The sequence below is a fragment of the Echiichthys vipera genome, assembly GCF_963691815.1.
Source record: "Echiichthys vipera genome assembly, chromosome: 13".
In the NCBI taxonomy this organism is placed as follows: domain Eukaryota; kingdom Metazoa; phylum Chordata; class Actinopteri; order Perciformes; family Trachinidae; genus Echiichthys; species Echiichthys vipera.
In genome coordinates this window covers 5,987,234-6,004,581 of record NC_139838.1, presented here as the reverse complement: position 1 = coordinate 6,004,581, position 17,348 = coordinate 5,987,234, and the positions used below count along the sequence as shown (strand labels likewise).

Genomic DNA, 17,348 nt, shown 5'->3' with positions numbered 1-17,348 from the left:
AACAAGTCCCCTTCTCTCCCTGCCATGCAAAATATCAAGTGTTGTTTCACAGGCCTAAAACTTAATCTAGAACACTGGTTCTCAAACTGTGGTACTTGTACCACTGGTGGTACCCAGGTTCTCTCTGGTGGTACTTGAAGGAATCTCCCAAAAAAAAAAGGAAACATTAATTACTACATAAATATAATACTAAGAAAATACTTAAACTTTTAAGATCTGTGAAATGTAATTTAAAATAAGTTTAGCATTTCCTGTCATATTTCTGTTTCTGTGAGGTTTCCAGCATTTCCCAGCAATGTAGCGCTCCTTTGCAGCCCTAGCTGTGAAAGGTTACTTACAGCGTCTCAAGCACATTTGAAGAACACTATAGGTGACTGGAAGGTAGGAAATGAGTGACACCTCTTGGTATATTTGATCAAATGGTTCGGTCATGTAATTAGAGCCGGATACCAGCTAAACTGTGACGGAAAGATAGTAATTAGAGGTAAAATGATTGGTTTGAAAACACTGACATGTCTGTTCTGATGCTGCCCCTTTCCTACAGCGTGTCTGTGGCTGGAGACAGTCAACAATAAATAACATTCTGATGAGGAGTTAACCTTCCTGTCTGTTGCTGAAGAGTGCCTACGCTGCTGTATCTAAACATTGGTCTTAGTGGTGGTGCTTGGGAAAGCCTGATTTCTAACTGAGGCGGTACGTCATGTACAAAGAAGAACCATCTGGAACCATCTACTAACTTTGGCCAGCTTATATGTAAATCTGGTGTGTGTCATAACTCTCTAGGATCTATAGGACTACCTGAAAGAAAGCCTCTGCATTTGCTCTTGTAACTACTCCTCACCACATATGTCCTCAGAAAAAAAGAACCCCTTGGCTACAGCTGAAATAAATACAGAGATGTCTTCTTATCTCCAGAGATGGCCACACCATAAAATGAAGGACCTCGAGGGTTATAATTTCACAGGAAGGTTGACAGGCACAGTGTTATTTAGTTGCTTTTCAGTGCTAGATCTGTAATAAATCCTCAGCTGCTCCAGTCCCCACACAAGCCAGAGCTGGTGTTTTCCATCATAAAAACTAGGCCCAGATGATATTGACTTATTTGCATTATTTGTTGAGGCATGCAGAATGTAATAGTTTAGTGCTTGCACTGTCTCAAGGGATTATCCAATGCAGTGAGCTGTAGGACATTAGAGGAAGCAAGTGTTTGGTTAAAGAGGCCACGCACGAGCATGAGGAACTCATAGTATAATCAGTGCTCTACCCATTTGGAGTCCCAGGCCTTGTTCATCGCACCACTCTCCCTAACAGGTCCCCAGCTTCAATCGTCAAATTGTGCCACCTCAGGAAATACTGCAGATAAAATTACACAGCACGCACTCAGGCTGAGAATGACTCCATCACCGTGGAGATTGTATTACTGGCTCCTTTACAAATATGTCTTCTTTTTCCTCCTTCCCCAAGTGAGTCGTGTGCAGTCATCTTCTCACCGAGGAGAGTTTAAAGGAAAATCTCCCCTACCTTAGATACTCTTAGTTATGTGGTATGTATCATCAACCTCCATAAGATGTACACTCCACCCCAGGAGTTCTCTTATAAGGAAGTGTTAGTGACTACTGACAAACCTCAGGGAGTAGCAGCTGTATGACTTACAGTTGTGGGATTTTTTTGTACAGTATTCAACATAAAGTACAGTATATTTCAAACCCATTGATCCATCGTGTCACTGCCAGCCTCCTGCCCACCCAGTGCCTTTTAGGTGAGATTAGTTTTTTCTTTAGACTTTTTTTGGTATTTGGCCTTTAGTTAAAGGCAAAACGAGTAGGATTTGTCCTTTTGAGGTTCTTTTAAAGGCAACATCCAAAATCGACCAAATATTTTCCAGTTTTAAGTGGTGTTTGAGAATGAAAATCTGCGGAAATTTGCTTGGAATGAACATTCTGATTTTTAGTTTGTATTTTTTCCGAAAATCTGGGACCACAGATTCTGTGTGGCTCCTGTCATAAGAGATGTTTAAGAAGGATTATTTATTGTATTGGTCTGTACATGGTAGGGAAACGGGAACCGGTTCCAGTTGAGAAACAGTAACAAATTGGGATCTGAGTCGGATTGGTGTGCGTTTACTAAGTGTTGGTTACACAGCACTTAGTAAAAAATTTAACATAAACAACTCTGCCTCCCTCCAAAGTCCCACTGTCTTCCCCCTGCCTGACCTCTGACGCTCCCTCCTCCCCCGACAGGCAACTGGAAGGGACGCTGCGAGGATGAGAGGCAGGAAGCTGGTCGGACTTTTATCAGATATATGAGAATTGAATATTGATGTTTTAACACCTGGTGGATTTCTTTTACATTTAAGTGTGCCATACGCTTATTAGGGAGCATTTTAATCTTACAAAAGAAAAGTGTAAAAATGCCAGGAAGGTAAGAATTGCTTTCACAGCAAAACAATTAGGTTAAACTCAGGCATCTACGCTGCTGGAAACCTGCATCAACAAGGAGTCACGGTGGAGAGGAAGAAGCCGTCTAAAGCTCTGTTTCATAATAACATCAGTGCCTGGATAGAGTGGCAGGAGGGAAGGGTCCATTTTGCCTGATTGGCTGGTGTGATCCCTTCTCAAGATGGTCTCTTTGAAGGTAGTTCCATCATTACATCTTGCAAGAACCTAATTTGTCCAAGATGAAGCAGGCTAGGTATCTACCTCTGTACATTTTTTTCTGTTGCTGCCTAGCCTGACATCGACGGTGTACATTGCCTTGCATTCAGTTCACACCAGAGTCATTATAAGCACAAGAAAGTTGGAGGAAAAAGAATATCTACCTCATCCCTTTGACAGTCGCATCTTTCCAAAATGTGTAGACCGAAGGTCAGTCCTAAACCACATACTTACAGTGGCGAGATCATTTGGACTTGACAGTAACTTTGTTCTCTCTCAAAAGTAGGAACCTGTAGGAGGAATTAGAGAAGCCATTCAGATTATTGTACAGTTAAGTAGCATTTTAACACTTTTGACCAAGGGCTCTTCTCTCAAGCAGCAAAAGAGTTTCAGTGTAACGTACCTGAGCCTCGCATCGCTTTGCAGTGTGACTATTGCACATCAATTCATCGGCAATGTCGACGCAGAAACAATATATCATGTCAAGGTCAACATCTCATCTTTCTTCTTTATCTCTCGCAGTAGCAAATTATTTCTGTCCAAACGCACAAACCGACAGCATCATCAATAAGTGTAGTCAATTATTTTGTTCTCATGGCAGTGTGTGAGCTCGCGACCCCCACCTTACGGCCGCTAGGCAGCTAGTGAGTCCTCAAATCCATCAATACTTGACATAGCATGTTCCAGTGGGCATTATTTAGTTAAATGTACCACGTTTTTAAATCTTAAACATGTAATAAAGTCTTTCTTAACCTGTGAAACAGCTGTTGAGAAAACAATCTGTTAATATCTTAATTTGGTACCTGGTCCTGAGCTTTAACCAAAAAAACGTCCATATTGGTTGTACGAGCAGCTTATAACGATCCATAGTTTATTTGTTTGTTAAGTAGCGGCCTCCAGTGGCAGTAGTAATAATCGTCGCAAACAAGAAAGTGAGGTCATGTAGTATAAAGAGTGACAAAGTTTTTTTTAGATAATCAACTTCCTTCCATGACATAGTTCCGTCCGTGACTCACTTTGAGACAATCCATAATCTTTTCCTAACCCTAGGTAAGTCTTTTTGTTGCCTAAACTGAAATACAACATTATGGACATGTTTGAAAACCATGACTGTTTGACACTGTTAAATGGAACGGTCATTTGTTATTTTGGGAGTCATTAGCAATCGCCCTAACCCCAGACGATATGAATACGACCCTCAAATGCTGAAGTGCGGTTTTATACGACTGCTGTGGTTACCTCGTCACCCAAAGTCTCATTTAAATGGATTAGTTTTTGAGTGAGGATGAGTCATCCAACATCTGCTTCACTTGGTTTTATAGGAAGAGAAAATATTTCAATGTAAAATACTCAATATAAAAAGATAAATGACTCAGGGCGCACTCACACTGTCCATCCGTACCATGCCCCAGGACGTTTCACGGCTAAAGTTTAGTTCGTCTGACCAGTGTGAGTGCAACCGTACCGCGCCTATGAGCGATACGGTTGCCAGGCACGGCCCGTTCGAGAGAGAGGTGGGCTTTTGTAAAGCATGTTTGCACATGTACGAGCCCAAGGCCTAGGGTGGTTCTGACGTCATTTTATGTGCGCCTGTTCGGATCGGTCCGGGTGGACAGTGTGACCCAGGATTAAAACAGGAAAAAAAAAATGTTTCACTTCACTGGGACTTTAAAGTGCTCTGAAGAGAGAGAAATTGAACATACAGTGCCATGAGAACGGGGCAAACTTTATCTAGTGATGTTGTATGGTCGATGCTCCAGAGCAGCTACTAAGTGGACCCTGGGGTGAGATTGTTTCTTCAACTGGTAATACCTTTTCCAAAAAGCACAATAACAGTTACAGAATGAGAATAAAAGCCATAGTTGAGGGTTGGCTCAAGTTTACGCTGGAATAGCTTTCACTCAGTAGATTTAACTTTTGAGGTGCTTTGATGAGTTCAATCCTTAAGCTAGCAAGCAATTCCTGTTGGGTTTAATTAGCTCCTCCACACTGCACTTTCACATCCTCACTGTGGAGGTCGGGCAGAAGTGATATATTAATGATATTTTCTTTCCCCCGAGCTTGTGTCATAAGTCATTTCAAACTCGCGAATTGAGACATTGAGACGGGATAGCTCCACATTCACACAGACTTTCTTCTCCTGTCGGATGGAGCGACTGACGACTGCGATTAACCCAAACGTCTCTGCTTCCACTGTCAGTCTTAATGTGTTTAGTTGAACTGTGCCACCGCAGTAATGGTCGCTGCACTTGAGAGGGCAACTCATAAATCAGCTGCCAGATTCATCTTTAGACCATTTCAGCGGCATTCCATTGCTAGGCAACAGTCTTGGTCCTTGGTAACTTCCTTTCAGCTGTTACAAAAAACTCTGGTTTCAGGAGCAACAACTGCGGTTACGTGGGGATGAAAGGCCAAATCGTGTGTAAAATATAGAATTTTGTATATTCCAAAGAGGGACATATGGGGAATAGAATATGCAAACCTTTCACATCAGTGTTTCCCCAACCATTATATTAGGGGGGCACCCTTCCCCCCTAATGGCAACCCCGACCCCTCTTGAAGGTCCAGTTAATTTAAATTAATTAATTTTCTATATAGCGACAGATCACAGCAGACGTTATTTAAGAATACTTTTCCTATTGAACAGGTCTATACCCTGTCCTCTTATTAAACAAACTTTCTTTATAGCACAGTTAAGTTACTGCTAATGCAAACAGAACATCACAGGGCTGCAGCTTCACATGAAAAGCTTTTAGCTGGCCAAACGTGAGCTGACTTTTATTTTGAAGCAGTCCCGCAGCGTCAGTCTCGGTCTATGGCCACGGTCAGTGAGTCAGCGTGTCTTCAGTGTGGGAATTTTACACCGTAAAACGAAAAAGACAGAAAGTTTGAAAAACTTGCAAGGCAGAAATAAGCTGCGGAGGAACAACGGAAAATATGCCCCCAAAGCTCTAAACCTAGGGAAAACACTGCACATATTAAATGCCTTTTCTTGTACTTTTCAACCACCACAACAAGAAGACATACTCGACTCTCTAGAGAGAGCCACTTAACACACCAAAAAGAAAATGAATATTTTAGGTCATAGAAGCACTTGTACTTACACTCCGCAGAAAGCTGTGGAAAAAGCATTTCCATACAAATACATAAAGACCACAATGACAAAGAGTTGCACCAGTCTGTAAATGAGTAGAACTAGGGCTGGGCAATAATTCATTATGGTTTTTCATCTTCTTTCAATGTTATCCTATTATGATGAAATCAGATATCATATACTGTGATATACACTGGATGAGAAACTCTGATGTGAACATCTTGAGGGAATATCATTTGAAGATTGTGGTTTTGTTGTTACTTCACACTATTTGCAGGGTTCACCACTAACTTTTAAAAGCGGTTGCCAGGTTGGCCACAGAGCTGTGATTTTTGGTCACCTTATACTTTGAGAAATGAAGATACTATGCAGTTATACTGTATGTCAGTTTGATAATGAAAATGTGATATGAAAGATCCCAAAAATAACAAATGCCTCTTTTGTATTTTGTTCAGGGTCACCTGGTTCTTTGTCAGTTTACACATCATTTTCCGATGTTGGCGAGTTAGCCCAACTTTTCGGACCCATAGCAGGTTTCGACACTAATATTTTTAAAGCACTGGCTCCAGGGGCCACCGAGCCCCACATTTTCGGTGGCCAAAATCTAAACTCATGTAAATGTAATTATGTCATTATTTATTTCAGTTGAAACCTTAACTTATTCTTAAACATGGTACAGTTCGAGCCCTAATTTGGGTGCGTTCATGTAAACGTTCAGTGTATAGCTGGAATCATTATTTCTTTAATTTTACTTTTTTAAGCAAACATTTTCATTTTGCGCTAAAGTTCGTTATAAAATGAAAGCATACTCGGTACTTCTCATTTCTCAAGTTTTGAATTCACACAGGACTTTACCATGTAGTTATTGTATTTTATGAATTACCAGAAAATAGGCTATATTGTGATATATATCGTTATGAAGAAGAAGAGTCACTTTTATTTATTGTTTATTTATTATACCAAAATTAAATTTTTTCACTCTGTTATTATTATTATACATGTTACACACACACAGGCCCGAAATACACACATGCACAAACAGGACCTATATACATGCAATTAAGGAGAGATGTCAGAGCGAGGGGGCTGCCAATGGATCGGCACCCCGAGCAGTTGGGGGTTCAGTGCCTTGCTCAACAGCACCTCGGCAGTGCCCAGGAGATGAACTGGCACCTCTCCAGCCACCAGTCCACGCTCAAGTCGGTGACCCTCCGGTTCCCAGCCCAGTCACCTATGGGTGTAGGTACTTCCGCCCCAATAAGTATCAGGATATGAAATGCCCTATATTGGGGCCAGTATAACACTTGTATACTGCATCCTTGTTGGAAAATCACTAGCATAGTAATGAATATTTAACGAGGGAGAAATCTGCACTCTCTACAGTGATTCATTTAGACCTTTTTTTATGTGCCCAGTGTAGAAATGCTCCCAACAGCTCCCTGAAAGTGCGAGGGGCTGAGCCAAGACGACGATGAGCAACAAAATGAATTATGTGATATGATTCCTTTATCCGGCATGCCCGTTTGACATCAATATCAATTCATGCCCGCGTGGTTTAAAAGGAAATGGCAAATATTCAGCTGTGCATCCCTGTGTTGATCTTGCGTGACAGGACTCATTCCTGTGTTCAATCACAGCGCTCGGGAGCTCATTAGAAAATCAATGAGGTATTCAGTGTATACACTCATGGATTGATTTTACATGCAGGATTTATATAAGTGTGTTTTTGTTTGAGACTGTGATTATAACACACATCTTCCTCTTGTTTCAGAATCCAGAAAGAGCTAGCAGAGATAACCTTGGACCCGCCACCAAATTGCAGGTAGGAGGCTGTTGTTTGTGTGTTTTTAAAAGGTGTGTGTGTGTGTGCGTGTGAATGGATAGTGTCGGCTCAATGACTCGCATGAAAAGCATAGGTAGCTCATTGTGCCATGTTTGCTCAGGCGTAAGCGTAATGAATGGACCTTGTAAGCAGTCTGAACTATGAATTTGACTCTAGGTAAAAAAAATAAAAGGAATAAATGTCTGTGCCATTGACCTGGTTGGCAGTGTTTACCATTAGGATCACTGTAGCAACAGTGTTGTGTTTGCTCACACTCCCTAAGGGTGGGAAAGGCACTCGGCTGTGGCCCGACTGGTTTGCATGGTTTATTTTGCTCAGAGCGAGGTGAAAGGCAGAGGTGCGCTCCCCGCCAATCAAGATCTGAGTAAGAGCTTTCATTGTGTGGGGTTTTTCGTTGAGTCAGCTTTTGGTATTCTTCTCAAACCGATGACTTTTGTGAACAGCGGTAGAGGGCGAGGGGAAGGCGGAGGTGACTGCGAGACGTGCAGGCAGCGAGTCACTGAAGTCCAGGCATTTCCCGCCGGGCTGAGAAAGCAGGGAAAGTCGTCGATGCATGGACGCTCTCAGGCTCGTGGGCTGAGAAATGTCGGCCACAGCTGCGTTCAGTCACTCCAAAGATTTTCAACCAATGCAAAAAAAGTGGGGATGCACCCATCCAGTGTTTTCTCTTCCAATACAATTGGATACCTATTGACCTGCCCATTTCTATTCATTCTTCATCAATTTTCTGGATATAACAACGTAAATGCAGCGAGTATAAATGACCCCAAAATGTTACCCCAAAAGTTTGTGCATGTCTGTAATTCTGTGTTGATCAATCAAACGTTGAGCTTTCTCCTTTCACTATGGACACAAGGAGCTATGGTAAGCAGGGGAAATGCAACCCCTGGAGCCTTATTGGATGCAGTTTTTCCCAGACAGTCTGTCAGACTCAGGCCCGTAAAGTACACCCCCCGCCGTCCAAAAAGGGCCCTGCCCTCGCACGTCAACATACAGTCAATGCTCCACACAGAGAGAGCATGTTTAGAAGCGTTGTGATGACCGCCACTTGCTCATTTCACAGAACAGATACATTTACATGTTATCAAATCTAGTGACCCACACCCGCGTCTACACATCTACACATCTACACTGACTGGTCAGCCTGTGTGTGTCCCTACAGGCTTCCCTCACCCCTCACTCGCTGTGCCGGGCGAGGAAATAATATGTGTTTGCATTACGATGCTGATCAGACCTGCTGGCTTTTCAGTGCTGCAGCGATGTTAAACTTATAGGGCTGGGCGAAATGACAAAAATCTCATATCACGATATATATCACATTTTCTGTAAAAAAATAAATAACTATATATATATATATATATATATATATATATATATTTGCTTAATCTAGGTATCAATAAAGGCGAGCTGCAAATAACGTTTTCACACAAAATACATTCTTGGACCATTCAATATTTTTAAGTGCACTGTGTACGTAATAAACCCTCACATTCTGGGCAGCCGAGTCCAGTGCTGCACGGTCACACAGATGGTTACTGAGATACGGGAATCTTATTAAAGGTATTTGTTATCATAACATCAATGTGTTTTGTTTGTATCTTTCTATAATATAATATATATCGTTCTAATATACCAACAATAGCTGACGGCTTATTTACAACTGTAGTTTCACTTTCACGGCGCACACTCCTAATTAGCCGATCATCTATTAAGTAAACTGAAACACTGCAGCCTATGCATGTCACACATGGACAGAGCGAGTGTGTCATGCGTCTGCTGTGTATGTACTTATGTGTGAGAGTGTGAGTGTGTGTGTGGTCTATGACTGCACCAATAATGCACGGAGTGACTTCGGCTTACTTCATTCATGACACCGCAAGATAAACGATAGAGCAAAATATGAAATGATAGAAAGTCATCAGCCACCATTACCCTAACAGATTTCTGTTCTGCCCCGTCTCTTTACTAATAACATCCCGCGTTCCATGAACAATAATTTGTGAAATGGACTTGGGGTTAATTGCAACCCTCAAAGCTTTATTTTTGTAAGAATAAAGCTCTCAAGTGAACAGCTGCGTCCAATCTTTGGACTATCTGAACTCTGAAGATGTTTTCTCTTCTATTGGAATTCCTGGCGTATGCTATATGTTCAGCACCTGCCGGCTCACTATGTTAACCCAACAAAAGGATGTTACACGTTGAAAGGCTTTAAAAAAAGCCATTTCTCCTGTGAAAAGTTGGTATCTGCAGACGGACGTTGAGCCTCTCACCTGTCACAATAGAACAACTCCTCAGCCATGGTGCTTACAGTGTAAATGCACAGCCCCAATGTATTATAGCGGTGACAGAAAACCTGCTTTTATGAAGCTACTATCTGTCACAGTCAGAGAGATTCCCTCAGCACGTCGCAGTCTGTTTGTCGGCTGTCCTATCTCAAAGACGAGGCTAATCTGGCTGAAGCAAGCCATTATGTTTCCTGACAAAGGGCCAAACAGCAGAGGGGGGAAAAGGAATTTCATGGGCAGATGTCTGTATAGAAAATGACATTTTTGTGTAAAGGGAAGCTTCCTTGAAGAATGTCCACGCTGAAAGGAGCCCTCGTGACGAATGGATTGAGCTCGGCTACAGTCATATGTGAAAAATTAGGCTCAGGCTACATGAGTGTATTTCAGCGGCAGACAGAGATATGAGCCGGTGGCTGCGCGGCGCTACTTGAAATGTAGATTTCTGCATTCATATGCCCCTTGGGGTATTTGCCACACTCTAACAACTCACGATTCCCCGCCAAGGCTGTCACATCCCCGATGTTTGATTTTCCCTATACGTTTCACCACAACAGTCCCAATTCAGCCTGTTCTTTTGTACGATAAACGAAGCCAACATTAAAAACTTGGTACCGTACGTCCTCGCGCACAGTGTCTGTGTGAACAAAAGGCTCCGCATCTCCCAGGCCTTTCTTCACCTGCTAATTGATCTGACAGTGTTAAATGGGCTGCGTTCACTGAAACACATCAGATGTGAGGGGTTGTGAACGGACGCTGTGATGCAGCTCATTACCTCACAGGCTTCAGCTTTTCCCCTCCGCCAGAATCAAGCACAGCTCATGATCACAGACGCTCCTACAAACATCCTCTCTGACTCATTTGCTGCATTCCCTGCCTCAGTAGAAGGATCGTTACTGTAAATTGTCTTGGGAATGAAAATTAAACACCTTTAAACTTTTACTAAGACAGCATGTCTTGTTTTAGAAATCATTTGGCTTTCACTTTAAAAGGTCTTAGCTGTTTTTTTTGGAGCCATACGAGCAAATATTTTTCATCATTCTTGTTAATCGTCTTTGTCACCCTGCCAGAGAGTAATTAATTGAATGTGACAAGCACTCTGGAAGGGTATGTAAATAGCCCCCACACCAGACATATTATATTAGCCCGGTGCTTGGTCGGCCTTCCTGGCTGTGTGTGTGTGCGTGCGCGTGTGTGTGTTTTCCATAATTACCATATCCTTTCATGATAGTCCTGGCAGCGTTTTGATAAGAATCCCCAATTGGCTGAAGGGAAACAATGTGTGGATTCCAAGGGGGAATTGGCCACGCTCTCTCTCTCCTACTGTCATTCATGCTCCCTCTCTCATTATCTCTCTCATTATCTCTCTCTCTGTCTCTCTCTCTGTCTCTCTCTCTCTCTCTCTCTCTCTCTCTCTCTCTCTCTCTCTCTCTCTCTCTCTCTCTCTCTCTCTCTCTCTCTCCTTCTTAATCCCAGCAATAGTTTGTGTGTTCCAGAGGACTATCAGGAAAGATCTTAAGAAATGAAAGCAATAAGGCAGAAGAAAGTGCCTCTGCTGAATGGGTTCAATAAGAGAAATGTAAATCCATTCATGACTATCAGGTTGTAGATATGATTGACTCAAACACAGCACGGCTGTCATTGTCTGCCAGGAAGCGCTGGTTATTTTTTATGGATGCACCGATCCGACTTTCTTAGTCTGGATACACATACAGGTTCTGATACCTGGTCTTTGTTTATTAGCCGATGCAGAGTACCAATCCGATACCACTGTTAATTAATAAGCTGCAGGCCTCACTGTGTGGAAGTGACTGGGATTATTCTTCAATGTGGAAGGCAACATCAGGGTTAAACAATGCTTTCCTTACTATGTGAATCAAATGTAACAAATAAATACATAGATATACATTAACTCAATTGTTATTTATCTTTAAAAAATGAATGAATCGTGGAACAGAAAAATCCATTTAAGTGCAGCACCAAATTATAGTGATAGGCCGATACATCGGTTTGCGATGCTTGCGTTTTTTTTAGGTGTATCAGTATCGGCTGTGGGGGCTTCTGCGTTCGCTGATAGTTGGTTTTTTTATGATGTAATTTGAGGGAGCAAAAGTAGTATTGCCCCCAAATATCGGCTCGAGAAAATCTGCAGTCTGTATCGGCATCGGCCCTAAAAAATCCATATCGGTTAGTCAAAAAGGAATAGAATTCCAGTATATAATATAATAATAATTATATTATATATAAACATAGGATTTAATGAATAAAACAGCCCAATTTCCGCTGATACCCGATCCAGCTATTTGACTCAGTATCGGTCTGATATTGGTATTAGTGTATCCCTATTCACAGATAAAAAGGCAAAAACATATTGTGAAGTATTTGTCATTTAGTTTGATTCAAATAACCGTTCTGTGTTAATTTCATAATTAACAAAGAATGTGGGCTGTGGTGTGTTCAGCTGGTCTTAAACTAAACAACTGAACTCCGCCCAGCAATTTATGAGCATACAATTTGATGCAGAATCTGCCCTGACAGTTAGATAGGACTATCCTGAAAACCAGACAAATCTGCCAATCTCATGTTTCATTTGTTCTGGCGGATAGGTCTGGCCCCTCTCCCATTCAGACAAATTTCCACTGATTAGCTCGGGGCAGTACAGTGAAGGCATTAAAACAGCTTTTTTAACCACTAATACTGCTCATAATAACACCAAACCTCTGCAGCAGCATGAGAAGAGTCCCTACACAGAAAACAAAGCACCAACAACGTAGTTTATGAACCCAGAGTTTATTAAAAGAGTGTTTTAATGACTTACCAACTGGCCCCAGCTCCCCTCGTAGTAAAGTCTGTTCAAGTCAAATACCAAAGTCAATCCATAGGAAGGAGCCCATTGGTGCTTTGTTTTCTGTGTAAGGACTCTTCTCATTCTCATTGAACGACAGGTGGGTACCATCACAGATGGCTATCACAGACTGTCAGTGACTGCGAAGATGACGGTTACCGGGACCCACCCACTTTCAGCTTCATTTTGTCTCATCAGAATGGGTGATGTCACGGAGTCGACATCCATATTTGTGGTTCGTATCTGTCATGGCACGATAAATAACTAGTCAAAAAAAGTTAACAAGTATTCTTGCCGAGGAACACTTGTTTTATTGATATCTGGGCTTATACAGTAATGAAAGTGTCATGTATAGGCTGCAGTGTATGGGAACTTGGAGGTGGCAGGGTAATGCACAGAGGTGGTAGGTGGTGGAGGTGTACGTCAATAAGGGCTCAGCAGCAAACTTTGACCCAATGCCCCTTCACAGGTTAACCCTTCTTTGTGTGTAAGAAACTAAGGGCTGCATTCTTTTCTACGACCAACCAGTGACATCAGTGATGTTAGTACAAACATACGGCATGCAAGTCAACTGTCAGCATGAATGTAAAATGAACATGTCTGCATCCATTACATGGACATTAGTCCGTTTACACTCTTTATAGCTTGATGATTATCAAATGCATTTACAAACTATTATGTGGTGAAGGCAGGGTCAGAAAAAAAGACATTATTTATACACTCAAATCTCCCATAGTCGATATTTGTGCCAGTTTTTTTAAATAGAAGCCTTTTTGTTTCATTTGTGTCCATAAGTCCCATCTGCTGGAGGAAAGTACCGGGGAGCCTGTTTTCCTGGTTCTGGTCTGGCCAACTGGACAGTGGAAAGTAGTTTGACTCTGAGTCATGGTTCCTTTACTGCTGCTTTTTTCCATGACCAACAGACAACTTTTGTTTTAGCGAAAGGCAGAACATGTGTTTTATTGGTGTTGGTAAAGTATAGTGTTTCCACCGGTGACTCACCTCATACATCTGTCTCATAACTTTGTTTAGTGAAAAGCATCAGCCTCTCAGCAGCTGTTAAAGTTGTGAGAACTATAATACATCTGTCATAAATAGGAGTTTTATGTCAGTATTAAAGATTTCTCGTCTGTTCAAGTGGCTAATGCTGCCACGAGACAAAATGTAAAGATGTCAGTAAAATGGACCATATGAGTTTCATCCCCCTCACTTTATTCTCAGTAGTCTCTCAGTGATTGGCACAGGTAAAATTAGTGGAGGATGTTATTGACTCCTGGGCAGTACTGCCTGTCAGCCATAAACAAATATATGAATTGAGCTTTAACTACAGAGAGGATCAATCCAAAAGTTAACAAAGTGTACATCAGAACCAAAGGAAAAACATTTTATCCACGGACTCAGACGTCTTCTACACCATTCAAGATTATCTTTAATGCAGGGACTATGGATTAAGTGGTATTGTTAGCCCCTTCTTAGTCTGAAATTTCTTTCACTCTTAAACTCTGTGGCAGAGACCCTCATTCAAGCCTTTATCCCCTCCTGTCTGGATTACTATAATGGAGTCCTGTTAGGGGTACCCTGCAAAACCCCGGACAGGCTCCAGGATTTCCAGAACTCAGCTGCCTCACCTGCACCAATCCTGGTCAAGTGCTGCATGTCCTACAAAATCCTCCTCCTCACCTACAAGTCACTTCATGCACTCACTCTCACTCACTTGACTTTGTTTATCTGTGTGTTACTTGTTCTGTCTCCATGTAAAGTGTCCCTGGGTCTCTTGAAAGGCGCTTTACAAATTCCAGCTATTATTATTATTACATCAGAAATGTGGAATGACGTATAACTGGATATAATTATAGACTGTGTAAAAAATGGACGTAGCATCTACATCGAGGTCCTGCTAAAAGTCTCACCAAACATTTTATTTGGTTCGAATAAAAGCTAGCTTCCTGCCTGTCATCCGTCGCAGCGTCCCTTCCTGTTGCCTAACGCTGTCACAGCTTGTGAATTGGGGGAGGAGATTAGCCTGTATAAAAAAATGGGCGTAGCATATCAATCGGGGTCCGTTCTCTCAACACGATCCAATTGTCCTCGCCATACCGGAGTCGCCATCTTGTCAGACTGTAACTCCGCCTCATTTCCTCTTACCAAAAAAGGTCATGTATGTGACGTTGGGGGGAAGGGAGATACGTCGATCTAGCTGACGTATACCTCCGAGGAGAAGTGAGGGCCAGAGGCTAGCTGTCACTGAGGGCCACGCCCCTAATTATTCATAAACCTTAACCGCCAATTTAATAAAAAATAGCCTGGTACAAAAAATCCACCCCCCTCAGTGTTGTCATGGAGATATTACCTAAACATACAGACTAAAATGGTTTTTTTTGTACCAGGCCTCAAAAAGGTTTTATGATGCTGTCAAAAAGGCCTGTTTACATACATGGGGGTCAATGAGAAATTGCTCTATTATGAAACCTGCCTAGTGGACACTTAGGGAACTGCAATTCTTGGCATTTCCTTATTGGATCGCTGCAGTGGGGGCTTGGATATAATGCAATGCTTATTAAAGGAAGCCTGAAAACACAATCCATTCATAAAAGTGGTAAATAAATAAAATGCACTCCACTCCAGGAAGGACATACTTCCCCTCATAAAAACATCTCTAAATCTCATACCAGGGATGCACAACCAATCTTTTCTTCCTGGGTACTGATTCCTGATGAGTACTGCTCCAATTTTTCCCAGTTTAAAATCAGCAAAACTGATTGAAATCCTTCTTCAATGTGTCATGCTGTAACTGCAGACATTTAACACATTTGTGCATGATTACATGGCATCTACTCCACCACGGCAGACATCTTGTTCAGCTTGTCTTAACACACACAGCGGTACAGTTACTGGTGTTGTTGTACCGATACAGCAGCTATGATCTGAGTTGATGTTGCACTCAGTGTACTCTGTTTTTTACCACTCAAGCCGAATATGATCTGCCACAATCAGGAAACAGTAAACCTTTTATTTATAAGGTACACTGTAGCAGGAAGTAAGGCTTGGTGATAGTTAAGTATGAACATTTATCGTCTTATAATGGAATAGTGTAGTGATTAAATCATATGCTGAGATTTTGTGATACACCATTAGGTTGTCTGAATTGACAATGACCAGCACATTGACTCATTTGAAATTTGCAGTCTTGTTTTTTGTAATTCAAAATCATCACAAGTAGGGCGCCCAGGTATACATCGTGAAAACCATATAAAACTTCTCATGGTATTTTTCTGTCTTGTTTCTATTGTGACGTTGAACTGTGTCACCCCAATTGATATGTCATTTGGACAATGCTTTACATTCTGATACTGGCATGTTATGTTCATTTTGCACTGAAGTTCTTAATAAAATGCCTAATTACTTTTCATTTGTCAAGTATTTAACTGACACAGGAGTATACAAAGCCTTTACCATGTTGTCAATTTCATGTGGACTATTTATGTATTCATTGAATTACCCGAAAACATGCTATATTGTGATATACGTATATCTTTATTGAGATATGAAGTTACCTATAATAGGATAGAACATTTTAGCCACATCACCCAGCCTTACCAGGAAGGAGTCGTGCCAAATTCAGTATAACTAAGTAGTGAGAAGACTTTTCCTGTGAAATGTTGCGGTGAGGTTGTAGTGGTTGTGTGGACGCGGTCTGTCCCGTAGTCTGCAGTCCGGCCCTGCGGCATCTCAGCAAGCCCCTGTAGCTGTAGTGGTCTTGTCAGATAAATGAGAGGAGGTCCAGTTTGTCATTAGGAAACATCCCGCGGTGAAACAGCCGGCGAGTGGGCACACCAGCTGTTCAGCCAGCCACTCACCGCTCTAACTAAAAGCTGCATTTGTTCCTACACGGACTCTGAGAGGAGGAATGATACAGTCTGATCACAATGACTCAAATATGAAACTAAGGATTACTGCTATCAACTAAAGGCTGTAATAGGAAGCAATACATGTAAGGCACGTTGCATGCTGTGGTAACAGTGATGTGTGTTTGATTCATGGGGAGCAGCGCCGAGGCTGTGGTTTACTGCTGAATGTAGCGACCATGTAAGCTCACAGATTATAGGGCTTGGTTATAATGACATTAAGCTGTTTTATGATAACAATACAGTCTGAAATCAAGAAACACGGTCGCCATATTTCTCTACTTTGGTGAATGTCAGACTTTAAATAGCTGATTTATTTCCATAACATAGCACTCCTCCTCATTTTAGCTCAAGGTTACAGCTCTGGAGACGTCCTCACTGTTATTGACAAGGACACTCAACCTGTGCTTTATCCTCCCTTGCCTGTGTGATATTAGTCATGCTCTTAGTGTTGTTTACTTCAGAAACACACGGTTTACTTAGTGCATGTCTCCTGATAGCTGCTGTCAAAGGAAAAATAATTCACTATTGAACAATAAGGCTGCTCCTGACCAAGGATTTTCTCGGTCGACCAGTGATCGTCATTTAGAGCCATTAGTCGACGAGTCAATGCATACATACAGTATATATTTACTGCATATAAACAGTATAGTCTCAGCGACTGAATAACATAATTCAACAGAATTAATAACCATTATTTTACAAGTGCGAACAGCTGCACGCTA

At 41.8% G+C, this 17,348-nt stretch overlaps 1 protein-coding gene across 1 annotated transcript in view; it reads left to right on the top strand.

Moving 5' to 3' along the window:
- Positions 1–17,348, top strand: part of LOC310955535 (ubiquitin-conjugating enzyme E2 E2-like) — an 86,340-nt gene that overhangs the window by 10,239 nt on the left and 58,753 nt on the right. Inside the window, exon 3 of the mRNA XM_083925386.1 lies at positions 7,520–7,570. Coding sequence (XP_083781512.1) covers positions 7,520–7,570 — 51 coding nt within the window. The remainder of the gene's footprint in view (positions 1–7,519; positions 7,571–17,348) is intronic.